This window comes from Gopherus flavomarginatus, chromosome 1 (assembly GCF_025201925.1).
Source record: "Gopherus flavomarginatus isolate rGopFla2 chromosome 1, rGopFla2.mat.asm, whole genome shotgun sequence".
NCBI classification, from domain to species: domain Eukaryota; kingdom Metazoa; phylum Chordata; order Testudines; family Testudinidae; genus Gopherus; species Gopherus flavomarginatus.
In genome coordinates this window covers 376,539,982-376,567,419 of record NC_066617.1, presented here as the reverse complement: position 1 = coordinate 376,567,419, position 27,438 = coordinate 376,539,982, and the positions used below count along the sequence as shown (strand labels likewise).

At 44.9% G+C, this 27,438-nt stretch overlaps 3 protein-coding genes across 3 annotated transcripts in view; 2 read left to right on the top strand and 1 right to left on the bottom strand.

Moving 5' to 3' along the window:
• The first annotated feature begins 6,384 nt into the window (after positions 1-6,384).
• LOC127044617 (olfactory receptor 52E2-like) overlaps positions 6,385-27,438 on the top strand; it is a 44,107-nt gene continuing 23,053 nt past the window's right edge. Inside the window, exon 1 of the mRNA XM_050939710.1 lies at positions 6,385-6,431. Coding sequence (XP_050795667.1) covers positions 6,425-6,431 — 7 coding nt within the window. The 5' untranslated portion in view covers positions 6,385-6,424. The remainder of the gene's footprint in view (positions 6,432-27,438) is intronic.
• On the top strand, positions 6,440-10,409 carry LOC127039081 (olfactory receptor 52E2-like; the record flags this gene model as incomplete). The annotated part of the gene is made up of 2 exons (XM_050932237.1): positions 6,440-7,369; positions 10,404-10,409. Coding segments are annotated over 2 exons (936 nt in total), but the record flags the coding sequence as incomplete, so codon positions are not given.
• Positions 18,039-19,010, bottom strand: LOC127046490 (olfactory receptor 52R1-like). The gene has a single exon (XM_050943621.1). The coding sequence runs from the start codon at positions 19,008-19,010 to the stop codon at positions 18,039-18,041; it is 972 nt and encodes a 323-aa protein (XP_050799578.1).

Below are 27,438 nucleotides of genomic sequence, written 5' to 3'. Positions count from 1 at the left end.
AAGCTGCCAAAAGTGACAGAGCTTATGAGGGCGGGTTCTAGGTTCAATATATCCTCACTCCTGATCTTGTGCTGCTCCTTGATACGGAGCAGCTACTGGAGACTCTGATGGATTGGTCCCCCCTTCTAGGATGTCTCCACATGTACTGGGGTTTCACTGACCCCTTCTGCTCCACCAGCCTGGATTCCCTCTCCCTGTTTTGCTAAATTATGCTCTCCGGCCTCTTGCAGCACACACACACAGGTAGGGCCACACCCAGCTACAGACACAAACTGAAGTCATCTCTGTGTGAGAGAATTCACTCAGCACTCACATGAATACTTCCTTTGGGGAATAAACCTAAAATAATACTGTCTTGCACTGTATAGAAAGATCTACACAGCACAAGCTCATAAAAAATCAGCCTCTCATAGAAGAATCATAGATGATTAGGGTTCGAAAAAGGCATCAGGAGGTCATCTACTCCAACCCCTTGCTCAAAGCAGGACCTAAACTCCAACTAAATCACTGTAAAATGGGGAAATGTTCATAGTGACTTTCCTTTGCTAGGTTTTTTGATGATCCTTCAGTGAAAGGTGCGGCACAGTATAATGATAGCTACTGGTGAGAATTATTGATCTGTGATCCCTTAACAATAGCCCTGTGTGTCTGCAGAGTGTTTGTGTCTCCCCTCAGGCATCTTTCTCCAGATTTCTCTGTCTACTCTCTACTCATCCCTCCTGGGCATTTACAGGGTATCAGACCCTATGGAGATCTCGGCATTATCCTAGTTTTTTGTACTAATCAACTATAATTTTTAAATATGCACAAAGCAGCCAATTCATATCTGACTCAGCACAGAGCCCAAGGGTTCTCATCTCCCTTTGGGGAAGTCTCTTAATTACTGTTTACTCCTAAAGGTGGATAAAGAGCACAGAAACACAGACAGGCTGGTCTCCAGCCAGTTTGCATTCAGATGCCTCTTCTCCAGTAGATGCTAAGCGAACCCTCCTGGGATTGCACACAATTATATTATAAATACTGCACACCCTCAGCTTTTGGTGAGGGATGTTGCTGCAGATGCTGGAGTGAGAGAGGTGTGGGACACGGCTACCTGAAGGGGATTCTCAGGGAAGACACTTCCATATCGGGATTCACAGGTACTCATCTCTAGCTGAGGAGCTCACCTGCTCGACAAACTCAGTGAAAAGTGGAGTGATGAGATAGAGAGTAAGTTTGTGGTACTTTCCTCTCTGTGCAGCCATTAAAAACCTTAGGGCTCTTGCCACAGGGGATGAATTTGCTCTAATATCATTGACCTAAATGTCCCTCTTTGCTATGCCCACCCCGGCTCAGGGCCTCCAGCCCCAAACTGGCTGCACTTCAGTGGAGGAAAGGTGTTAGTAGATGTAGAAAACAAAAGTCAATTTCTGATGCCATAGTCTGTAGTTTGCTTAGGCCCCACTGAGGGAGGTGGGTGGGTGTATGCTGTTACTTTACTTTTATCTGCTGGAATAATTATAAAAAATTGTCAACGTGGGCAAGACATGTTTTCTCCTAGCTTCATTTCAGAAGTCGACTGAACTGTTATGCCTGAAATAAAAAAAAAAAACAATTCCGCGAGAAGCAGACACACTGCATGGGGAATTTAAGTCCAAATGGTTAAAGATTGGCAAACTTATAAGCAACTGAAAATCAGGTCTCCTAATTGAAGGTGTCAGACAGCCAACAGCACCACCTACAATGGCCAATTCATTCGTGAATCCCATTCAGCTAAGCTCTCTGCTCTAACAATGTCTGTGCCAAGGAGTTCCACAGGCCAAATGTGATTTAAGCAAACAATTTTCTTTTATCAGTGTTATATGTTCAGACTTTCAATGTCACTGAATGTTCCCTTGTTCATGTGTTATGAAACACAGTGAATATAAATGCCTGATCTACTTTCTTTATCAATTGATTCATATAGTTTCAGACTTGAAGGAACCATTAGATCACCCAGTCTGACCTCCGGTAGCACAAGCCATTAAATTTGACCCAGTTACCCCGGGGTTGAGCCCAATGTCTTGTATGTGACTGTGGTCTACATAGGGTTAGAAGGGACCACAAGGGTCATCTGCTCTAACCACTTGCCAAGGGCTGAACCATCCCAGACAGGTGACTGTCCAGCCTACTTATGAAACTCTCCTTTGAATGAGCTTCCACGACATGTCGTGGCGTCTGTTCCATTGTCCTACTGCTCTTACAATTAGGAAGTTTTCCCTGAGGTTTAATCAAAATCTGCTTTCCGGTACTTTGAACCCTTTGCCTCTTGTCCTGCCCTTTGTGACAAGAGACAACATTTCTCCATTTTTTTTCTGGCAGCCTTTCAAATATTTGAAGACAGCTGCCATGTCCCCCCTCAATCTCCTCTTTTCCAAACTAAACATTTCCAGTTCTTCAGCCTTTGATTGTATATAGCTGGAATTCTTGTCATAATATCGTTAAATTTAACATGGGAGGAAAAACACCACATGTGCCCAACACTTAGCATTTAATTTCAGAAACAAACGGAAGTTAAAAGTTACAGAGTGAAAATTGAAACCCCTGTAAGCTGCATGGAAACTTTTTAAAGACATGATAACAGAGGCTAAACTTAAAAATGTATCCCCCAACCTAAAACAAACAAACAAACAAAAAACATAGTGACAGAACCAAACAAGTGCCACTGTGGATAAACAAGAACCTAAAAGAAAAACAATGAGAGGCAAAAAGGAAACCTTCAAAATGTGTAAGTTAAATCCTAGTGAGGAAATAGAAACGAGCATAAACTCTGGCAAACAGAGTAAAAAAAATATATAATTAGGAAGCCAGAAAAGAATTTGAAGAACAGCTAGCGAAAGATTCAAAAAGTAATAGCAAAAAAATGGTTAAGTACATCAGAAGCAGGAAGCCTGCTAAATAACTAGTGGTGCCCCTAGATGATTGAGATGCTAAAGGAGCAGTGAAGGATGATAAGGCCATTGCAGAGACACTACATGAATTCTTCGCATCGGTCTTCACAGCTGAGGATGTTTGGGAAATTCACAAATCTGAGCCATTCTTTTTAGGTGTGAAGAACTGTCCCAGACTGAGGAGTCATTAGAAGAGGTTTTGGAACAAATTGATAAATTAAATAGCAATAAGTCACCAGGCCCAGATGGGATTCACCCAAGAGTTCTGAAGGAACTCGAATGTGAAACTGTAGAACTACTAACTGTACTCTGTAACCTATTATTTAAATCAGCTTCTGTACCACATGACTGGAGGACAGCTAATGTGATGTCATTGTTTAAAAAGGGCTCCAGAGGTGATCCTGGCGATTACACACCAGGAAACCTGACTTCAGCACCAAGCAAAGTGAGGGGAGGGAAAGCTTAGTGGTTTAAGCATTGGCCTATGAAATCTAGGCTTGTGAGTTCAATTCTTTAAGGAACTCATTTGGGGAACTGGGGTAAAAATCTGGAGATTGGTCCTGCTTCAAGCAGATTTGTTTTGTTTCTTTTGTGCAGGGGTGGAAGGCTGAGCTCGTTGGTTTGAGCATCAGCCTGCTAAACCCAGGGTTGTGAGTTCAATCCTGAAGACGACAAGTTGGGGATTGGTCTTTCTTTGACCGAGGGGGTTGGACTAGATGATCATTTGAGGTCCCTTCCACCCTTAATGATTCTATGAAACTGGTTGAAATGATGGTAAGGAAAAAAATTGTCTGACACATAGATAAACATAATTTTTTGAGGAAGAGTCAACAAAGTTTTTGTAAAGGGAAATCATGCCTCAGCTGGAGGTCAATGCAGTTTGTCCTAATGGTTAATTACGCTCAGTGCTAAACATTGGGTCCTTAATTCCAGCTGGAATTTGTATGACTTCAGCTTCCAGCCTTGCTCTGCCTATCTTGGCCAGATTAAAGAGCCCGTTATTACTATTTAAGACAATTAAATTAAGGTCTCTGAGTGTCTCACCATCGGACATTTTTTCCATGCTCAATTCATTTTTGTGGCTCTTTTCTGCACCCTTTCCAATGTTTCAACATCCTTTTTGAAATGTGGGTCCCAGGACTTTATGCAGTCGGTTTCACCAGTGCCACATGCAGAGGTAAAATCCTTCCCCTGCTCCAACTCACCACTCCCCTGTTTATGCAGCCAATGACCACATCACCTTTTTGGCCCTAGCATTGCACTGGGAGCTCACAATGATTTGGTTGTCCACAATGACCCTTAAATCCTTTTCAGTGTCCCTGCGCTCCATAATACAGGCCCCAGTCTGAGGGTCAGCCCTGCATTCCCTGTACTGAGAGGATAACTTTGCATTTGTCTGCATAAAAACATTTTGTTTGCATGAACCCAGCTCACCAAACACCCTAGATCCGTTAAAGTACCTGCCTTGGCCTCCTCATTGTTCCCACTTTGCCATTCTTTAGGCCATCTGCTAATTTTGTCTGCAGTGATTTTCTATTTGATTCCAGATCCTTGCTGAAAATATTGAACAGCATAAGGCTTAGAATTGATCCCTGCAGAAACCCACCAGAAACAGCCTGATTCACTGACAATGGCCCATTGACAACTGCTTTCTGAGACAGCTTATCAGTTAGCCAGTTTTTAGTCCATTTAACATGTGTTTTACTGATATTGAATAGTGTTGATTTTTTTTATCTGAATGTTTTCCCCTACTAAATCAAATGACTCAGAGAAATCAAAGTGTAGTGTTTCTATGTGGTTCCCTTGTTCAAACAAATGTGTTCTCTCATTAAATGATGAAATCAGATTTATTTGATGAGATCTGTTTTAAATAAACCCAGTTGTTGACTGGCATTAATTATATTCCTAGACTTTTTTTTTAACTAATCCCATACCAGCTTCCACTGTTTTCTAATCTTGTCAAATCTTTTTTTAAAGATTTCCCTTTATTTTTGATAGTTTAAATTTAACACAGTACTGTTCTATATATGCTTATATATATATCTATATATATATCTATATATATATCTATATATCTATATATATATAGATATATATATATTTCATCACCTCATGTGATATAAATACCTCATACTGCTTCTTTCCAAATGCAGAACAAAAATATTTCTTGAACACCTCTGCCTTTCCTGCAACATTAACAGTTTTCTTTTCTCCCTCTAGGAATTGGCCGAAACCTTTTCTAGGCTTTCTTTTCTTCTTAATACAATTAATAACCTCCTTTTTTTGATCCTTAGCCATGCCACTCACAGATTTCTCCCTGACATCTTTCACATTACTTATCAATTTTCATTAATTCCAATTTGTATTGTTTGTTATCTATTTTCCCTTTTTCCCCCGGGCCCTGTTACTACCTTTACTTCGCTTTGCTACTGAACTAGGTTTTTAGCCAAAGTTTTCCACTTTCTTGGCTGTGTTATTGTGGAGTTTTAGCTATCTAATACATTTAAAGAACTCCCAAGTTTCATTCCCATTTTTCTGTCTAAATTTAACCTTCCAATTAGTTTTATTGATATGTTGCCTCAAGTTTGGGGAATTAGCCCCTTTGAAGCACTGTCTATACATATTACTGGTTGGGAACTGTTCTCCATTTTTCCATTTGAATGTAATCAGTTCATTTGTTTATTTTGTTCTCCTTCTCATATGCCCCCTTCTTTGTCTCTTCTCTAAACTGAACAGTCCCAGACTTTTCAGTCTGTCCGCATCTGGCACCATCCCCATTCTCATAACCTGTCTCAGAAATCCCCTTTCTGTGTGCTATATCCTTTAAGAGACTGAGTGACAACAACTGAGGACATGTCCAGAGCAGGTTATTCTCCATCCCATTCCTTAGGCATATGAACATTGTCTTTGTTTGGTCACTGCTAGGAATGAGCAAGTGTTTCTCTGAAGTTGCTATCAGTGATGCCCGGGTCTTCTCCCTGAACTGTGCTCTAGCTGGGATCTATCCCCTGGCACATGTCTTTGCAAAAAAATTCATTTTTTTTTCCACTCTCAGATGTTGAGCAACTGGGTGAATGGGGAACTTTCTACAGCATGGACACTCTAGTCTGGCTTTCATTGCATTAAGGAACAATGATGGATAACCAGTATCCGCACTTGTGTTTCCTGCTGGTGCCTATTAACATTTCCTGCACCGTGATGTGCAGGTATTATTGCTGCATGGAGCACCATGAAGTATGGAATTGGCATTAGTAGGGCCAGTTGTTCATAATTAATTCCTCTGAAGAATGAAAATACCAGTTTTCAGTGTTTGAGGAGCAACCAATCTGCTTTACCCATGAGAACAGCCCCCAGTAGTGCATGTAGTGTCTCATATTAACACTGTCTCTCCATTCAGGTGTTTGTCCTGCAATCATCACGCTAGACCCTGGGCACATAGAGGAAGTTGGGGGAACATATAGTATATACAGGAGACACCATTCTGCCTCAGAGTTGGAAACCTTCTCCCCTATCCCATGTCAAGTTCCAACACAACTGACTTCATCAACCCCTCCAACTTTATCCTGCTGGGCATTCCTGGCCTGGAGACGGCCCATATCTGGATCTCCATCCCCTTCTGCACCATGTACGCCATAGCCATCTTGGGGAACTTCATTATCCTGCTCATCGTGAAGAGGGATCCAAGCCTGCATGGGCCCATGTACTATTTCCTCTGCATGCTGCCCATCACCGACCTGGTCCTGTCCACGTCCATCCTGCCCAAAACATTGAGCATCTTTTGGTTCAATTCCAGGGAGATCTATTTCAGTGTCTGCCTCACCCAGATGTACTTCATTCACTGCTTCTCAGCGATGGAGTCTGGGATCTTCGTGGCCATGGCTTTTGATCGCTATGTGGCCATTTGTGATCCCCTCAGACATTCCACTATCCTGACAAACCCTGTGGTGGCCATGATTGGCCTGGCTGTGGTGCTGCGTGGCTGCATAATCATACTTCCCTATCCCTTCCTGGCGAGACAGTGGCCATATTGCAGAACCAACATCATCCCCCACACATACTGTGAGCACATAGCCGTCGTGAAGCAAGCCTGCGCTGACATTCGCGTCAGTATTTACTATGGCCTCTTCTTGACAGTCTCTGGGATGGGTCTGGATATGTTTTTTATCGCCATGTCCTATATCCAGATCCTCAGGGCTGTATTCAGCCTCCCCACAAAGGATGCCCAGCTCAAGACTTTTGGGACATGTATCTCCCACCTCTGTGCCATTTTATCCTTTTATGTCCCAGCTCTCTTCTCCTACCTCACACACAGGTTTGGCCACAATGTGCCCCTGCATTTTCACATTCTCATGGCCAACATATACCTCCTGGTTCCCCCCATGCTAAACCCCATCATTTATGGGATGAGAACCAAACAGATCCGGAACAGGCTGCTCTGGCTCTTTTCTCATAAAGGGACTGTGACAATGCGGTTCTGGCGGGACCCAACTGAGAGTGCCAATTCAGGACCAATTGCTTAAACAGAGCAGTCACAGCCCTAGGCTGGGATTTTTCCACCTCTAAGGTAAACCAAACCAGCCAGACAAAGAAGACTTCGGTTTTACCCCACTGGCTAGCCACAAGTCACACAAGCAATTTCCTTAGACACTAAAGTCTCCCTTTATCACCACCAGCACCGCTCGTCCGGGGAATGAATAGTTATGAAAACCAACACCCCAATAAAAGAATACGGTTCTCTCGATTCCAAAGAATCAAGCCCCAGACTCAGGTCAATATACACATCAGATCTGACCCACAAATCACGCTGTTACCAATCCTTTAGAATCTAAAATCCAAATGTTCATTCATAAAAGGAAAGAAATATAGAGGAATGTTAGAATGAGTTAAATGCAATCAATTACACGCATATTGGCAAAGTTCTTGTTTCAGGCTTCTAGCAATGATGGAATAAACTACAGGTTCAAATCAAGTATCTAGAGTACAACCACCATTTGGATGGGTCATTCAGTCCTTCGTTCAGAGCTTCAGTTTGCAGCAAGGTTCCTCCAGTAGTAAGAAGCAGGATTGAAGACAAGACGGAGGGGTATCCGAGGCCTTTTATATTCTCTGCCCATGGAAGGACCTCCCTTTGGTCTTAGTATGGAAAATAACAGCAGCAACGGGGAGTCTGGAGTCACATGGGCAAGTCACATGTCCATTAATAACTCAGTTTGCAGGCTGATGCCATTGTTTACATGTTAGTTTGAACGTTCCCAGGAAAGCTCACATGTGGATTGGCGTTTCACAAAGTCCATTGTCCATTGTTTCTTGGTTGGGCACTTACTGAGAATAGTCCTTTCTCAAGAAGCTGAGCAAATGCTTCACTGGTGCAACTTAGAATCAAATCCATTTGAGATACAAGTACATAGCCAGTATTCATAACTTAGACTACAAACTGATACACACATACAGACAGCATAATCATAACTGGCAAATCATAATGTTTTATTGACACCTCACATGACAAACTTTGTACAATATTTGCTGCAAATATATAACAGTGGTTGCAACAATGATCTATACAGTCACAGTTTATGTCAATAACATCACGCTAAACATTAGCAATACAAACCAATTCCTTTAGACACTCCACTTTCTCAGTATCACCACAAGGGCAGCTCATTATGGGAATGACCATTTATGAAAACCAATCCCCTAGGAAAAGAAAAAGATTTTCCCCTGATCTAAAGAACCAATCCCCAGACTCAGGTCAGTATACAAATCAGATCTTACCCACAAATCACACTGTTGCCAATCCTTTAAAATCTAAAGGCTTATTCATAAAAGAAAGAAATATAGATGAGAGTTAAAATTGGTTAAATGGAATCAGTTACATACAGTAATGGCAACGTTCTTGGTTCAGGCTTGTAACAGTGATGGAATAAACTGCAGGTTCAAATCAAGTCTCTGGAACATCCACAGCTGGGATTCAGTCCTTTGGTCAGAGCTTCAATTTGTAGCAAAGTCCCTCCAGAGGTCAGAAGCAGGATTGAAGACAAAATGGAGATGATGCAGCTACCTTTTAGAATCCTTTTGCCTTGCGGCCTGTGCTGCCTTTGTTCCAATCACAAACCACCCAGCACATGGCATGGGAAAACCTTAGCGTTCTGACTACAGACTTATTCTCTATCCCACCATGCATATGTTATTGCACTGGGCTTGTCGAGCAGGTGAGCTTCTCAGCAAAAGATGGTTACCTGTGAATCGCTAGATGGAAGTGTCTTCCTTGGGAATTCCCCTCATAGACTCATAGACTCCAGGACTGGAAGGGACCTCAAGAGGTCATCGAGTCCAGTCCCCTGCCCTCATGGCAGGACCAAATATTGTCTAGATCTTCCCTAATAGACATTTATCTAACCTACTCTTAAATATCTCCAGAGATGGAGATTCCACAACTTCCCTAGGCAATCTATTCCAGTGTTTAACTACCTTGACAGTTAGGAACTTTTTCCTAATGTCCAACCTAAATCTCCCTTGCTGCAGTTTAAGCCCATTGCTTCTTGTTCTATCATTGGAGGCTAAGGTGAACAAGTTTTCTCCCTCCTCCTGATGACACCCTTTTAGATACCTGAAAACTGCTATCATGTCCCCTCTCAGTCTTCTCTTTTCCAAACTAAACAAACCCAATTCCTTCAGCCTTCCTTCATAAGTCATGTTCTCAAGACCTTTAATCATTCTTGTTGCTCTTCTCTGGACCCTCTCCAATTTCTCCACATCTTTCTTGAAATGTGGTGCCCAGAACTGGACACAATACTCCAGCTGAGGCCTGACCAGCGCAGAGTAAAGCGGAAGAATGACTTCTCGTGTCTTGTTTACAACACACCTGTTAATGCATCCCAGAATCACGTTTGCTTTTTTTGCAACAGTATCACACTGTTGACTCATATTAAGCTTATGGTCTACTATGACCCCTAGATCTCTTTCTGCCATACTCCTTCCTAGACAGTCTCTTCCCATTCTGTATGTGTGAAACTGATTGTTCCTTCCTAAGTGGAGCACTCTGCATTTATCTTTATTGAACTTCATCCTGTTTACCTCAGACCATTTCTCCAATTTGTCCAGATCATTTTGAATTTTGACCCTGTCCTCCAAAGCAATTGCAATCCTTCCCAGTTTGGTATCGTCCGCAAACTTAATAAGCGTACTCTCTATGCCAACATCTAAATCGTTGATGAAGATATTGAACAGAACAGGTCCCAAAACAGACCCCTGCGGAATCCCACCCTCAGGTAGCCGTATCCCACACCTCTCTCACCCCAGGATCTACAGCAACAGCTCATGCCAAAAGCTGACACAGGGGTGTGCACTATTTATAATATAGCTCTGTGTAATCCCAGGACAGTTCACTCAGTCTTTTGAAAAGAAGCGACATATGAATGGAAACAGGCTGGACACTGGAGACACTCTAGCCAATCTTACTTTTTCTATGTCTGCACTTCTGTGCTCTTTATCCAGGTTTAGGAGTAAACAGTAATTAAGGGACCTTCCCAAAGGGAGATGAGATCTCTGGGGCTCTGTGTTGAGTCAGAGAGGAATTGGCTGCTCTGTGCATTTATGTATATTTAAAAATCATAGTTGATTAGTAAAAAAAAACTAAGGATAGTGCCTAGTTCTCCATAGGGTCTGAGACTCTGTAAATACCTCAGATGGCTGGATAGATAGTAGACAGAGAGTTCTGGAGAAAGATGACTAAGAGGAGAAACAATCAATTTCTGTAGGTACCCAGGGCTGCCACTAAGCGATCAGAGATCAGTAATTCTCATCAGTAACTACCATCATACTAGCGACAAAGAGTCCCGTGGCACTTTATAGACTAACAGACATATTGGAGCATGAGCTTTCGTGGGTGAATACCCACTTCGTCGGATGCATGTAGTGGAAATTTCCAGAGGCAGGCATAAATATGCAAGCAAGAATCAGGCTAGAGACAAGGAGGTTAGTTCAGTCAGGAAGGATGAGGCCTTTTTCTAGCAGTTGATGTGTGAACACCAAGGGAAGAGAAACTGCTTTTGTAGTTGATAGCCATTCACAGTCTTTCCTTAATCCTGAGCTGATGGTGTCAAAGTTGCTGATGAACTGAAGCTCAGCAGTTTCTCTTTGAAATCTGGTCCTGAAGGCTTGTGAGTTTAATCCTTGAGGGGGCCACCTAGGGAACTGGGGCAAAATCAGTACTTGATCCTGCTAGTGAAGGCCGGGGGATGGACTTGATGACCTTTTGGGGTCCCTTCCAGTTCTAGGAGATAGGTATATCTCCATATTATGGTACAAACAGTATCCCAGTTTTCAATACACAGGCTAGAAATCCCTGAGGCATCCCTCCACACCCCTTTTTTAATATGAATCACATATAGGGAGCACAGGTAAGTGGGCTGAACAGAACTGTGTTTGTGGCCAAGGTTGTTGGGGTGCAGGGATCGCTGGAGGTGAAGTCTGCGCTGCCAGGTACTGAGCACCAGGGTGTGTGCTGCAGTGATTGTTAGGGTGCAGGGATCGCTGGAGGTGAAGTCTGCGCTGCCAGGTACTGAGCACCAGGGTGTGTGCTGCAGTGGTTGTTAGGGTGCAGGAATCGCTGGAGGTGAAGACTGCACTGCCAGGTACTCAGCACCCAGAGTGTGTGCTGTAGTAAACTGAGAACAAGGGTGTGCTCAGTCAGTGTCCCCTGAAGCATCGCGTAAGTGGGTTTCAGAAAGCTGGGATACAATGTCTTATGAATTGCCCCAGAAAGCATCAACAATACCCTCCATGGGGCGGGGGAGGTATCCGTTGGCGTGCCCCAGGGTGCACCAATGACACCCTCTACAGAAGGCAGAGTCATTGACTGGCCCTGGGGAACATCAGTGATGCCCTCCACGGGAGGGAAACTCATTGATTTTATAAAAGGGAAACAAGGGAAGATTGAAAAGATAATGGCAAAAGAAGGCAGGAATGAGGGTACGAGTATGATAGATAGTGTGCTGTGGTGGTCTGGACTCTGGTCAGGCAAGAGAAAGCTTAGGGAAAGGCATCATCATGTGCTGCAAGATGAAAGGGATTACAAGAGTTGGAAACACTCCGAAAGGCTCTTATATCAGAACTGAATCAAAAGGCAGATTGCAACCGTGAGCTGAGCGAGCTTGAAGCAGAAAACAGGACTCTAAAAGCAAAACTTAAAAAAACAAAACAAACAAAAGAACCCACCTTTTCTGCATGTCGTATTGTTGCTAGCATACAACAAAAGGGTCATTTGACTAACCCTGAGTCAAGCGGTGATTCTGATAAAAACCAAAATGAAATTAATTGGAAACACCTTGAGAAACAAATTCAAAATTGGAACCTGGCACACTTGAGGGAAGATCAAGATAATTGGCCCCCTCCTCCTCCTCCTGCCCCCGTTTAAACCCAAAATTAAGTGGCAGTGCTCCCTTGGCCTCACTTGGTGGTCAGGGACAGGTGAAATGGAGTGGATAATAATACCTAAAAGTACACTCCTCTCAGCACAGAGGAAATGAGAGCTTTACTAAAAGATCTCCCTGATCTACAGCCCAAAGACCCAAATTTAATATTCTGTAAAAGAATAAGCCAGATGGTTACCACCTATACGTTACATCCCAGGGATCTTTATATCTTAACAAAAGCTAAATGCTCCAATCTATCATGGGCCAACATCCCTACAGAAGGGCAGCAAAACGGCGTTTGGACCTCTGTTAAATTTGAATCTCACAATGATATGACCTGTGCCTGCACTCAGTTTAAGGAAACCGTCCAAGAAGCCTTGGGGAACAGAGCCAGTAATTGGGAACTGATCATGGGCTGCGTACAAAGCAAGGACGAGCTGGCCTCTCAATACTGGGAAAGAAAGTGGGAGATGTATTCCAGCCATGCAAACATTGTAGACCCCACCCCCAAAAAAAACTGACCAGGCATTTTTAAAGATGTTAAAGGAAGGTTTTAACTCCCACCTGCAAACAGCCCTTAATTTGGGAGTGAACCCAGGCTCTGATTATGAATCCATATTTATGTAGGCCTCTGAATGCAAAGTCAGACAGGCCAAAGGGATAACGAGCAAAACTGCTCGTGTTGCTGTGGTAACAGCAAAAGATAACGTAGGCGGCTATAATTGTGGGTGTCTCAGGTGTAGTAAGAGGAGGCCCTGAGATCAAAACCTTGGTATCAAAGGCCTGGTATGAGGCCTAAGGCCTGAACTAAAGTAATGGCCAAGACTTTGCTCACATAAAGCAAAGTTAATTGTGAGCCAGAGGCAGGCCCTGCTCACAGAAGCTGGCAAGGATAGGGCTGATGCTGCAAACAGACATATCTATCAGGTACTGGGCACCAGAGATCAGAACATTTGTATACTCGTACACTCCACACAGATAACAAGGAACAGGCTGACCCATCCCAGTGACAGGGCCAAAGGGTAATATGATGGATAGAATTGTTTTGTTTGAACCAACATGTACGAGGTGAGAGGTGACATCTTGCTACGTAGAGCGGTTGCATCCCAATACATCGGGATTGATGTGTACCTGTGTGTAAGAATTCACCCCGGGGTGGTGTCTTTGTCTGGTCTAGGGGCAATAGAAAGTCCTGCCATTGACTGAGCCGGTTCATTGCCAGGGAGCACAGATGTACTAGCTAGCAGCACCTTAGCAGTACCTTGGATCTCTGATTCAGGGAGCTGGAGACTGTGTTTCTCTTCAAAAATAAACCTGGCCGGGTGCCTTCGTACCTTACAAGAGTCTGTGGTCATTGGGGGTTCTCTCAGGGTCTGTTGGGTCAGTTCTCTGCGCAGAGCTGGGACAGCACACAGAGGGAGCACACGCATGCAGCTGACTGATCTCAACGTTGAATAGAGCAGAGCACCACACCGGTAGCATCTGGCAACATACTCAAAAAACTGCAGGCGCAAAACCCAAAAGCCAGGTCAGGACAGAATCATGACCAGTTGAATCCCTGCAATACTTCACTGACTTTTCAACCTGGTCCTGGTCCTGTCCCCACTGCCCCCCGCCATCTCCCAATGTTTTGTGTGAGGAAAGACCAGACACTGGGCAGCCGAGTGTCCAAGCCAAATAACCCTGGGTAACCAACAACAGCCCCAATCAGTGTCTCAACTGACTGACAACCGTTCCTCACACCTGAGTAAAGCGGAAATGGCCAGGCTTTTAAATCGCATGACCCGCTAGGACCCAGTGCTCCCCCTTGCCTGTCAGTGCTGCTGATGCAGATATAAATCCCTTGAGGCCACACTTACAGGCATGGATAAGGGGCAGGCCATGCACAATTCTCCTGGACTGGTAAGCGTCTGTTTCCATTACTGACCTCCCCCTCCCCACTACTAAACAGTATATTACTATTTCAAGGGTAGGAGGCGCACAGCTCACAGCTTATAAAAGCTCCCCTGTTCTTGTAAAATCAAATCTATTCTTCTGGACTCAGTCTTTTTTTATGTAGCTCCAAATGCAGAGGGATTATTCTGGGCATGGACGTCCTCTGCGACCTTGCAGCAATTCTTAACCTAGCTCAGAGTCCAGTTACTCATAAACTTCTGTGTACTCATACCAACCCCCTCCGCAATGATACATCCCTCTCTTCTGTTGCAACTGCCAGATCTGTGGCTCTTACTTGGGATAAGTCTAACCCTTTTCAAGAATTATGTTCCAAGTTCCCCTCTGTTTGGGCAGAAAATAAGCTGTCTTTCAGTTTGATGCCTGCTCATCTTTGCCCACCCATCCAGGTTACCAGTCAATTTCCTCCACTTACCAAGCAATCTCCCTCAAATCTGAGGCCTTGGATGCGGTAGGTGACATTATTCACTCTTTACTTCAGCAAAGCATACTGGTTCCTCGTAGAAGTGCACCTCTTAAGTCCTGGACCCTCCAGAGACCCCCTCTTGGGCGGACGTACGGGAGAAAAATTAGGTCATGGTATTGCCCATACAAATACCTCTGTGAAAGTGCAAGAAATTCCAACATGGGTTCATAAAACCAGAATTAAAATGCATTAATTAATTCATTTTGTTTATATTGTATCATTGTATGTAACAAATAAAATAATAATAATAATAAAAATTGAGGGGAGGGATAGCTCAGTGGTTTGAGCATTGGCCTGCTAAACCCAGGGTTGTGAGTTAAGTCCTTGAGGGGGCCATTTGGTGATTGGTCCTGCTTTGAGCAAGGGGGTGGACTAGATGATCTCCTGAGGCAAACCTAATAATCTTTCCTTGCCAACCCTAATAATCTATGATTCTATGAAATGTGACTCCAAACATTAATCCTCCTGTCAAACATACCTGATGCAGCTTCCTGGGATCTGCCCTTGGTATATGTTACACAAGATAGCTGTTTCAAATCTGGCCAGTATGTGCAACTCCCTTCAGAAGGCAGCAGTGAATGGGCAAAGAAACCAGACACTTGGCTTGCCCCCGGACTGGACCACCTGGGACCTATTGTGGTTACAGCTCACCTCCAAAAACATCCAGGCCTGGACATGCTACAAGTACTAAACAAGAAGCCTGGTACCTTAAGAATATACCTAATGTCTAAGGTGTATATATGAGCTGGTTCATGAATAGAAAGTGATAATACACCAGCCTCTATAAACCTGAGCAGATTTAGCAAACACTTCAGACAAACTCACTGGCAAAGATAAACAGAAAACAAGTTTATTTATGACAAAACTGATTATTGAGAGAAAAGAAAATATAGGCAAGCAGTCTAAACTCTCAACCCTATTATACTGGGCAACATCTAGATTAACCAGTTTTTCTCACCCCACTGGATATACACAGGTTTCTCCCTTGAAACCTGGGCCAGTTTCCTCTGTTGGAGTCTTCAGTCTTCAGAGTGTCATTGTTGCTTGCAGCGTAGGTGGGAGAAGGAGAAAGGCCAAGAATGTGGCCATTGTGTCCTGTTTTATAGCATTCATTATTTTCCTTGCTGTTGCCTCTGGGGAGCTAATATCTGGCCAATTCCCCAATTTACAGCATGTTTTACTGACAACCATACATCACAATCGTATAATTTCATATGCACTAATGATATAGATGTTTAGATAGAACAGTGACTTTTACTAGGTCACAACGTTTCACCTGATATCTTACATGGCATGCTTTATATGCAATATCACAATTGTATGTAAATGAAAAATATGGGGTTTACAGGGGAATCCCCGAGGTGTAGCGTGTCACAGGAGGCACATTCGAAGTGTCAGAGAGAAGGAGGTGTCTGTGTTTGTGGTGGTGGGGGTGAGTTACAAAGGAAAGTGAGAGATGGACCAAAATACATGGGGAGAGAGAGAGTTTCCAAGGGAGAGACAAACCACCTCCCTGAACCCAAACTGTCACTGCCTGGTTCAGGGAACATTTCCTACAGGACAACCTGGCTGGATCAGTCCAGGAATCAGAGCACCGAGGGCAGAGGAAAATGGGCCACATTTGGGTGAAGAGAACATCTTGTGGACACCTCCCCTGAGGTTTGGGATCGCCCAGGCCTTCTCCACTTCCATGCATAGTCCCCTAGCATCCGAGAAGCAGCTCCAGGTTTTCTGTCACAGCCTTGCACAAGCTCCCACAGCTCGACACCCGCCCAATGGCAGTGTTTGGGCCCCCACAATGGCTCCATGTGATTTGGAGTCCAAGCACTGTCCAGGCCTTGCCTCTGGCTCTGGGCTTCTAGGCCCACTTTTGGGATGCAGCTTCCATCCTAGCGCCTCTCTCTGGGAACTGAGATCTGCACACCAAGGCCCTGAGACTAGGCTGCTCCCCCAGACTCTCCAATTGCTTCAGCACCCCCTGACCAAAGCTCCCCCTTGGGCGCACTCTGTTTCCAGTTTCTCTGTTTCAGGGCACAGGATCGTTAAAGCAAACAGACCCAGGCCTTCCAAAGAGGGCTGCTAAAACAATTCCACAAGAGATACCCCGATCCAGTTAAACAGAATACAACACCTACATGCCATTCCCTGCCTCTGTCTCTTCACCACCCTGGAGCATTCTTTGAGATTTAGTCAGACCCATTCTGGGGTTTCCAGGGGTCACCTCCTGGAACTCCTGGCTCCTCCTCCAGCTGGAGTCTGTCTCTGTGCTGCAGCCAGAGCCCTGCAACCAGAGTCCCCTCCTCTGCCGTTGTCCTTCTCTCCTACCCCAGCTTCTTCTGGCTCATCCAATCTCTCTGTTTATAAAGGGCTGGACCAAACTCTCCCCTCTCTGTTCACTCTTCAGGGGAGGTGCCATTCCTTCCACGTCCACCCCCTGCAGAGACATTGGAGAAAACTGGCTTTTATCTAGAATACAGTTACTTCTTTCTTCTGTCTGGGCGATATCTCATTAAGTGCTGATAGTCTTTGATGACCAGCCGATTTATAGACAGATGCCTCCATCTCAGCATCCTGCCCCTTTGCATAAGCTACGTGAGTGAAGAGCACAGGAAAAGCCCAAAGACATAAGGATACAGAGGTTTAACTCAATCAGACATGAGCTAACATAGTTTCCACCCATCTGGGTTTTACCCAGACAGTCAAGGTTTTGGCTTCTGCTTCTGGGTGCCACTTAGGGTTGTCAGCTACCCAGTTTTGAACCAGAAAGTATGGTCAAAAAGGGGATCTGATGGTGTTCAGTTGCTGCAGTGTGGGGGAGGCTTTGGGTTATTAATTCATGTCACCCCTGATCATCCTGAGCTGCAGAAGCGCATGTCTCACACCCAGAGCAGAGGGAGCACAGCCTGGGCAGGGAGGGAGGTGGAGACAATCTAGAGAGTTATGAGGGAGGGAAAGAGAGGAGAAAACGACGGGGTGAGTCCCTCGGCCTTGATGGACTAGGCTACTCAGATGGAGGGGAATTGGGGAAGGAGATGGGGCAGAGGGGAGGCCTTGGTGGAAGAAACAGGGTAGGAAGCAAAGTCTCAATATTTCATTTACTAGCACTTGTAAAGTGGAAACCATATGAGCTGTACAAGACAAATTCCCCAGTTTATCATGCTGACAAAGCACAGTACGGTCAGGAAAGGATTTAATGTCTCATTGACTGTCCAGTAACTGATTCAGAAGGAGGGTCTGGCACCATGTCACCAGCCAGTGGACCTCAGTCTGAGAGTGAAAGCACAAGGACAAAAATCTTTAGGTCCCTGTATGAGTAAAGAGTTGGAGCAGCCTGTTCCAGATCTGTTTGGTCCTCACCCCATAGATGATGGGATTTAGCATGGGGGGCACCAGGAGGTACACATTGGCAATAAGAATGTGGAAATGCAGGGCCAAATTGTGCCCAAACCGGTGCATGAGGAAGGAGAAGAGAGATGGAATGTAAAAGGTTAAGATGACACAGAGGTGGGAGCTGCAGGTCCCAAAAGTCTTCAGCCGGGCATCCTTTGTGGGGAGGCTGAAGATGGCCCTGAGGATCTGGATATAGGACACAGCAATAAAAAATACATCCAGACCGGTCACCAAAAATGCCACAAAGAGGCCGTAGTAACTACTAATGCGGATGTTTGTGCAGGCCAGCTTCACCATGGCTATGTGCTCACAGTAGGTGTGGGGGATGATGTTGGTTCTGCAATATGGCCACTGCCTCACCAGGAAGGGATAGGGCAGTACGAGCATGCTACCGCGGAACACCACAACCAGGCTGATCTTGGCCACCATGGGGTTTGTCAGGATAATGGAATGTCTCAGGGGATCACAGATGGCCACGTAGCGATCCCAAGCCATGGCCACGAAAATCCCAGACTCCATCACTGAGAAGCAGTGAATGAAGTACATCTGGGTGAGGCAGGCACTGAAATTGATCTCCCTAGAATTGAACCAGAAGATGCTCAGCATTTTGGGTAGAGTGGAAGTGGACAGGACCAGGTCGGTGATGGCCAGCATGCAGAGGAAATAGTACATGGGCTCATGGAGGCTCGTCTCCCTCTTCACAATGAACAGGATGATGAAGTTCCCCAAGATGGCTATGGCATACATGGTGCAGAAGGGGATGGAGATCCAGACTTGGGCCATCTGCAGGTCAGGAATGCCCAGCAGGATGAAGGTGGAGGGGTTTATGAAGTTGGTTGTGTTGGAATCTGACATGTAGCAGGGGAGAAATTCCTGCATGTACTGTATGTCCTCTTGACTTTCTTTATGTGCCCAGGGTCTAGGATGATGGTCGCAGGACAAATGCCTGGATGGATACATAATGTTAATATGATACACTACATGCACCACATCTACAGTAGAACCTTAGAGTTACAAACTGACCCATCATTCACAAATCTCATTGAAGCCATTATGCAATCAAAGAGCAGCAGAGCCAAAACAAAAACAAGAAAAAAGCAAATATAGGACACTTCTGTATTAAATGTAAATAATTAAAATATGAAAGGAACATTTAAAAAATATTTGAGAAGGTAAGGAAGTAATGGAAAAGCTGGTATTGGAGTAGTTAAAAAAATAGTCTAGGAATATAATTCATTCAAGTCAGAAACATGGTTTATGGAAACAGGTCTTGTCAAATACAGCTGATTTCATCCTTTTATGAGATTTCATGTTTGGCTGATCAAGGGAACAGCACAGATGCAATAACATTTGATTTCTCTGAGACATTTGATTTAGATTAAAATTCAGATTAAAATATGAACACTATTCAATATCAGCAGTGCACATGTAAAAGGAACTAAAAACTGGCTAATTGAGAGATCTCAGAAAGCAGTTGTCAATAGGCTATTGTCAGTGAATAGGGTCGTTTTTAGTGGGGTTCTGCAGAGATAAATTCTAGGCCTAATGCTATTCAAAGTTTTCATAAATGACGTGGAAGGAAATGGAAAATCACTGCAGATAAAATCTGCAGATGTTCCAAAGACTGACAGACTGTTTACAATGAGAAGGCCAGGGCAGGCATACTGATTGATGTGGAGTGTTTGGTCGGCTGGGCCCATGAGGAAAAAAATGTTTTAATACACTCAAATGCAAAGTTATCCTCTTGGAACAGAGAATGCAGGCCTGATCGACAGACTAGGGCACTGTATTATGGAGTACAGGGACCCTGAAAAGGATTCAGGAATCATTGTGGACACCCAGCTCATCGTGAGCTCCCATCGCGATGCTGTGGCCAAAAGGGCTGATGCGATCCTTGGATGCATGCAGAGGGTGGGGTGAGTTGGAAAGCAGGGGAAGGACTTTACCTCTGCATGTGGCATTGGTTAAAATGACTGCATCCAATTCTGGGGTCCACATTTCAAAAAGGATGTTGAAAACTTGGAGAGGATTGAGAAAAGAGCCACAGAATCCCATGATTGGAGACTGGAGAAGATGTCTCACAGAGTGGGAGTTATTTAAAGAGCTTCATCCACTTATGAAAAATATGATCAAATGGAGACTTTCATGGGGACTAATTGGCTTTGTAATCTAGAGAAGAAAGGCAGAGCAAGGTCCAATGGCTAGAAGCTGAAACCAGACAAATTCCAGCTGGAAAAAAAGGCCAAATGTTTAGCACTGATGGTGATTAACCTTTGGAACAAACTGCGATAGGAAGTGGTGGATTCTACAGTTCCCCATGTCTGCAGACCCAGAGTGGATGCTTTCCTGGAAGATCTGCTTGAGGGCTCATCTACACTTAAAACGCTACGGTGGCACTGTGTCATAAACAGATAGCTAAGGGTTAACGTCTCTTTCACCTGGAAAGAAGTAATCTGAAACAACTGACCAGAGGACCAATCAGGAAACCAGACTTTTTCAGGTCTGGGTGCAGGGAAGGTTGTGTGTGAGTCCTTTGTTTTTGGGTCTTCTGTCTGTCTCTCTCTCGGCTATGAGAGGATTTCTGTTTCCTGCTTTCTAATCTTCTGTTTCCAAGTTGTAAGTACAAATATAGTAAGGCAGTAAGGTTTCTATTGTTTTCTTTTGTATTTACCTGGGTATAGTTGCTGGAGTGTTTTGAATTGTATTCTTTTTGAATAAGGCTGTTTATTCATATTTCTTTTAAGCCATTGACCCTGTATTTGTCACATTGATACAGAGAGACCATTTTTATGTATTTTTCTTTCTTTTTACATAAAGCTTTCTTTTTAAGACCTGTTGGAGTTTTTCTTTAGTGGGGAACTCCAGGGAATTGAGTCTGTGCTCACCAGGGAACTGGTGGGAGGAAGAAGTCAGGGGGAAATGTGTGTGTGTTAGATTTACTAGCCTGACTTTGCATTCCCTCTGGGTGAAGGGGGAGAGAGAGATTAGCTCTCGGTACTTCTGTTTTCCAAGGCTGGAAACGGGGAGGTGTGGAATCCCTCTGTTTAGATTCACGGAGCTTGCTTCTGTGTGTCTCTCCAGGAACACCTGGAGGGGGGAAGGGAAAAGGTTTATGTCCCTTTGTTGTGAGACTCAAGGGATTTGGGTCTTGGGGTCCCCAGGGAAGATTTTTGGGGGGACCAGAGTGCCCCAAAACACTCTAATTTTTTGGGTGGTGGCAGCTTTACCAGGTCCAAGCTGGTAACTAAGCTTGGAGATTTTCATGCTAACCCCCACATTTTGGATGCTAAGGTCCAAATCTGGGACTAGGTTTATGATACACTGCCATAGCACTTCTGTGTAAACAGAACCCCCTACGGTTCCTCACATCTCCTTGTCAATTGCTGGAAATGGGCCATTTTCATTACCACTACAAACAGTTCTTTTTCTCTCCTGCTGATAATAGCTCACTTTAACTGATCAGTCTCCTTATAGTGTGTATGGTAACACCCATTGGTTCATGTTCCCTGTGTATATATATGTATATCTTCCTTCTGTATTTTCCACTACATGCATCCGATGAAATTGGTTTTAGCTCACGAAAGCTTATGCTCAGATTAATTTGTTCGTCTCTAAGGTGCCACAAGTACTCCTGTTCTTCCTGCGGATACAGACTAACATGGCTGCTACTCTGAAAAAAGTACTCGTAGTGACGGCCAGGGTTTTCCCATCAGCCTAGTTCATCCACCTCCTTGAGGGGTGGTAGCTAGGTCGATGGAAGTATTCCTCCGTTGACCTCATGCTAACGCAGGGTTAGGTTGATACAGATACATCTCTGACGGATTTTTTTCTGTTGCACAAAAAGGTAATGCAATTTTCTTTTGCACTAGCAGAGGCAGAGCTTGCAAGTCACAGGAGGTGATAGTACTGCTCTACTCGGTGTTGGTTAGGCCTGAGCTGGAGTACGATGTTCAGTTCTATTCACCGACGTATAGGAAGCTTGTAGAGAAACTGGAAAGGATCCAGAGCTGAGTGACAAGGTTGATCAAGGGGATGGAATGCAAGCCATAAGGGCAAACACTGAAGGAACTGGGTATGCTTAGCATGGAAAAGAGGAGTCTTATGGGGACATGACAGTGGTCTTCAGATACTTGAGAGGCTGCCATAAAAAAGATGAAGAAAAAATGTTCTCTTTGGTCACAGAGGGCAGGACAACAGGCAATAGCTTGCAGCAACAGCAGAGCAGATTTAGAAAAAATCTCAGGAAACACTTCCTAACTGTAAGAACAGGAGGAATATGGAACACATAACTAGGGAGTTTGTGGAAGCGCCTTCACTGCAAGGTGTCCAAAGGAGGCTGGATAACCAGCTGTGTTGGATGGCTTACAAACGACAAATCCTGCATCTCAGCAGGGGACTAGGTTAGATTACGCTGTGCTTTTATGGTTCTGTGATTTAACATCCTCATGTAGATCAGTTCTTAGTCAAACATAAATCTGGGCTTATACAGGGGTAACGGTGAAATTTAATGGTCTGTGTTATACAGGAGGTCAGACTGGATGATCTAAATGTCCCTTCTGGCCTTAAACTCTATGACTCTATCAATAAAAAAGTAGATCAAACATTTATATTTACTCTGTCTCATAACACATGAACAAGGGAACGTTAAGTTACATTGACAGTCTGCACATATAATATTGACAAAATATTTTTTTCCATAATATATATTTGGCCTGTGGAACTCCTTGCCACAGGCATTATTGGAGCAACGAGCTTAGCTGAATGGGATTTACAAATGGATTGGCCATTGTAAGTTGTGCTAGTGGCATCCATCTTAGTTAAGGTCGTCTCACACCTTCAATTATAAGACCTCATTTTCAGTGTGCCAAACTTTAACCATTTGGACTGAAATTTCTCTAATGAAACTAGGGAAGAAGAGGTCTTGGCAGTGAGGAATAGTACCTACATGCCTTACAGCAGATACAATTCAGGGAACAGCCCCCCCCAATTAGCAGTAAGAGCCCTATGATGGAAGAGGAGGAGGTGAGAGTCTGTGCATTAACTCACAGCTGGCTCCAAGGGGAATTTTGCCTAATGGGGCCTGAGTAATATACGAGCCACGACCTCAGAATTTGATTTTGTATTGTCTATCTACTGACATCTTTCATCATGAAGGATCCCCTGTGCCACTGAAATGCAGCACATTGGGGCTGGAGGCCATCAGCCACGGGGACCCAGACAAGAGGGACATTTTGACCAATGATTCTGGAGCCAACTTGTCACCTGTGGCAAGAGCCCTGGGATATTTAAAGCTGCGGAGAGTGGAAAGTTCTGCAGACTTACTCTCTATCAAATCAGTCCCACGCTGCACTGGGTTTGTTGACCAGGTGAGCTCCTCAGCAGGAGATGGGTATCTGTGAATTGTGAGATGGAAGTGTCTTCCCTGGGAATCCCCTTCAGGTAGCCGTGTCCCACACCTCTCTCACCGCAGCATCTGCATCAATATCTGAGGCCGAGAGCAACACAGGTGTGTGCATCGTTTATAATACAGCTCTGTGCAATCCCAGAGGGGTTAGCTCAGCCTCGAGCAGAGATGTGACATCTGAATGTAAACAGACTGGATACAAGGCTGCCTGTGCTTCTGTGTTTTTTGTCCAGCTTTAGGAATAAACAGTAATTAAGGGACCTTCGCAAAGGGAGATGAGAACTCATGGGCTCTGTGCTGAGTCAGAGAGGAATTGGCTGCTCTGTGTATTTGTGTACATTTAAAATCATGGTTGATTACTAAGAAAACGAAGGATAATGCCTATGTCTCCATAGGTTAGATACACTGTATATGTCCAGGATGGCTGAGTAGATAATAGATAGACAGCTCTGGAGACAGATGTCCGAAGGGAGACAGGAACACTTTCTGCAAAGCGACGGGGCTGTTGCTAAGGGATCACAGATCAGTAATTCTCATCAGTAACTATCATCATACTGTGCAGCATCTTTCATTGAAGGATCCTGAAAACAACTAGCAAAGGAAAGTCACTACCAACATATCCCCATTGTACAGGTAATGAATCTGAGGCACAGGGAGATGTGACTTGGTGAAGGTCACAGAGAGAATGAGTGGCAAGATGACAGACAGAACCCAGGAGACCTGACTTCCCTGCCACAACCATGGCCTCTCTGTCACACCAAGAGCGAAATGGACTCACACTGTAGCAGACTGGCAGAGGGAGCCTGAGCCTTCACCATCCTCTCAAGGGGAATCTGAGCTTTGCAGGAATAGCCAGAGTTTGTCAGCTCCCCACTCCTGGGAAGTGTGAACTCCAGGACTTCACTTTCACTCCCATTCAGAAATCTGGCATCACATCACAGTCACTGGGGTCACTTTGGGGGAACAGACTTATTAAAAGTAACACCAGCGAATGTTCCTGTGGATAAAATCATGGAAGATTAGGGCTGGAAGAGAACTCAAGAGGTATCTAGTCCAATTTCCTGCTCAAAGCAGGACCAAGCACAACTAAATCATCCCAGCCAGGGCTTTGTCAAGCTGAGCCTTAAAAACCTCTAAGGATGGAGATTCCACCACCTTCCTAGGTAACCCATTCCAGTGCTTCACCACCCTCCTAGTGAAATAGTGTTTCCTAATATCCAGTCTAGACCTCCCCCACTGCAACTTGAGACCATTGCTCCTTGTTCTGTCATCTGCTACCACGGATCTCCCCTTCAGGTAGTTGAAGGCTGCTATCAAATCCCCCTGCCCCTCTCACTCTTCTCTTTTGCAGACTAAATAAGCCCAACTCCCTCAGCCTCGTCTCATAAGTCATATGCCCCAGACCCCTAATCATGTATGTTGCCCTCTACTGGACTCTCTCCAATTTGTACATCTCCCTTCTGTAGTGGGGGGACCAAAACTAGATGCAATACCCCAGATGTGGTCTCACCAGTGCTGAATGGTGGCTGCCAACTAGACATAGAAGGCAATCTGGTTGGTCAGACATGATTTGCCCTTGGTGAATCCATGTTTACTTTTCCTGATCACCTTCCTCTCCTCCAAGTGCTTCTAAATGAATTCCTTGAGGAACTGTTTTATGATTTTTCTGGGGACAGAGGTGAGACTGACTAGTCTGTAGTTCCCTGGATTCTCCTTCTTTTCTTTTTTAAAGATGGGCACTATATTTGCCTTTTTCCAGTTGTCCAAGACCTCCCCCAATCACCACAAGTTTTGAACAATAATAGCCAATGGCTCTGCAGTGACATCAGCCAACTCCCTCAGTACCCTCAGATGCACTGTATCCGGCCCCATGGACTTGTGCATGTCCAGCTTTTCTAAACAGCCCTTCACCTTTTCTTTCACCACTGAGGGCTGCTCACCTCCTCCCCATACTATGCTGCCAGTCCAGCAGTCTGGGAGCTGACCTTGTCTGTGTAGACTGAGGGATAGAGGGCAGCTAGGTGCCTGTCTCCCTTACCCTAAAGATGCTGTGGAATAAGGGGAGCCCTGTAGGCAGGATGGAGACCGGATTTGTGTTTGCATTGGATTTCTTCTCTTCATCTCTGTTTGTTTCCTCCCAGTGTCTCCAAGGTGGAATTGAAATCTAATGTTTCAGGCTGAATCAGACTTTCCCAGACAGTATGACATTTGTCTGTAGCTCAAGGCAAAGGGATGGGGGCAGGCCTTGATTTGGCTGGATTATTGTGTTTATTATTTATGATTATTGTTTGTACTGGGGAAGCCTCCTGAGGCCCCTATATAGTTCAGTGCGCCTGTTGCTGGGTCCTTGGCAAACTCAGGAGAATGTCCTGGGCCTTCAAGAGCAGAGCACCTGTTTGGGGCAACTAGATTGGGGCTAGCAAGAATGGGCCATTGAATGGCGGCTGCCACTGAACACATAGCTGGGAGCGCAGGGCTCTCCATTAGCTTTTGTAACTCTGATTTATATCTAATCAAGCCTCCCTCGTTAGAGTCTAGACTGTTTTTCCTTCTTATGAATTCCCAAGATCTCCTTCTAGTACCAGGGATTACCAGAGGCCAGAGATAACAGGGCTTTGGTGAAGGAAGGAAGGAGCTATCCTGCATATGGAACAACTGAAAACCCAAAAGGCGTTGAAATTCTCGGGTAATGCAGCAGACTCCGGAAAGACATTCAGGCAGTTTTGAGATAAATCTATGCAAGCAGCTGGGTTTGGTGAGAAAGGAGACCAGCAGAAATTTTCATTCTTCTTAAACATTGCAGGGCTTGTGGACATCTTACTATCATGCAACTCAGGCTTTGTCTACACTAGCACTTTTCTTGGTAAAACTTTTGTCTGTCGGGGTATGAAAAAACACCCCCTGCCCAAGAAAAGGGCTGGTCTGGAGAGCGCTATGTCAGCAGGAGCCACAAGCTGGGAGTAGTTTAATTCTGCTGGCAGGAGAGCTCGGTCCAATGGGCATAGAGTGGCTACACGTGAGAGCAGCGCAGGTGCAACGGTACAGCTGTCCCACTGTAAGGTGTGTAGTGTAGACAGAGCCTCAGGCAGGCAGAGAGAGCCGGTTATTACCCTTTTGCAGAAAAGTGAAGGGCCTTGTGTAGCGCAACAGAGCAAAACATTCCAAGGGGAAAAGTTTCACTTTAGAAGAGAAAAGTAAGGAGAGTCCTTTCAAGAATTCCTGAAGATGTGAGTGGGGGAACAGTCCCGCTCTTGTCGGGACCTTTCCAGGCTTATTCACAAACCTGGCAGAATTCACTAATGAAAGGATATGAGGACTCGATCCTTCTTGCTTACCCTTTATCTCACTCCTGCCTGACCTTGAGGGCTCCCTGTCCACTCTCCTGGGTGGCAGAGGGCTTGACCTACAATCTTGTTATAGTCACTTAGGACAGGGGCTAGGGTGTCCCCAGTTCAGGGTGCTCTCTTCTGTCACAGCATATAGTTCAAGCAAATACAAGTTATTTTTAAACAGCAATCAATTTAAAAAATAAGAAAAAAATGGGAAAGGTTAGAGGAAAACACGTCACCCCCGCTCTGTGGGCACAGTGACACCACAGACAGCTGTCTCTGGAATGTCAGGGCAATGCACAGTCTCTCCCTCACACCTCCGCGGCCTTCTGCCCAGTCCCTGGCTGTGCTGCAGGGATGCCGCAAGTTGGACATTTGTTCTGGTGGTGGCCACATGCCCTCAGGCTCTGGGTGCAAGGACCCTTCTTCCCAGCGTCATCTCCCTCCCACCCCTGGTGGGTTAATGATTCCCCCTCCAAGTCTGGCCTCCCTACATTTGACCCTCTGCCCAGGGTCCCCCTCATTCTCCCCAGCTGCTCTCCACACCTGACTCCACAATGCTCCAGCCCCAGCA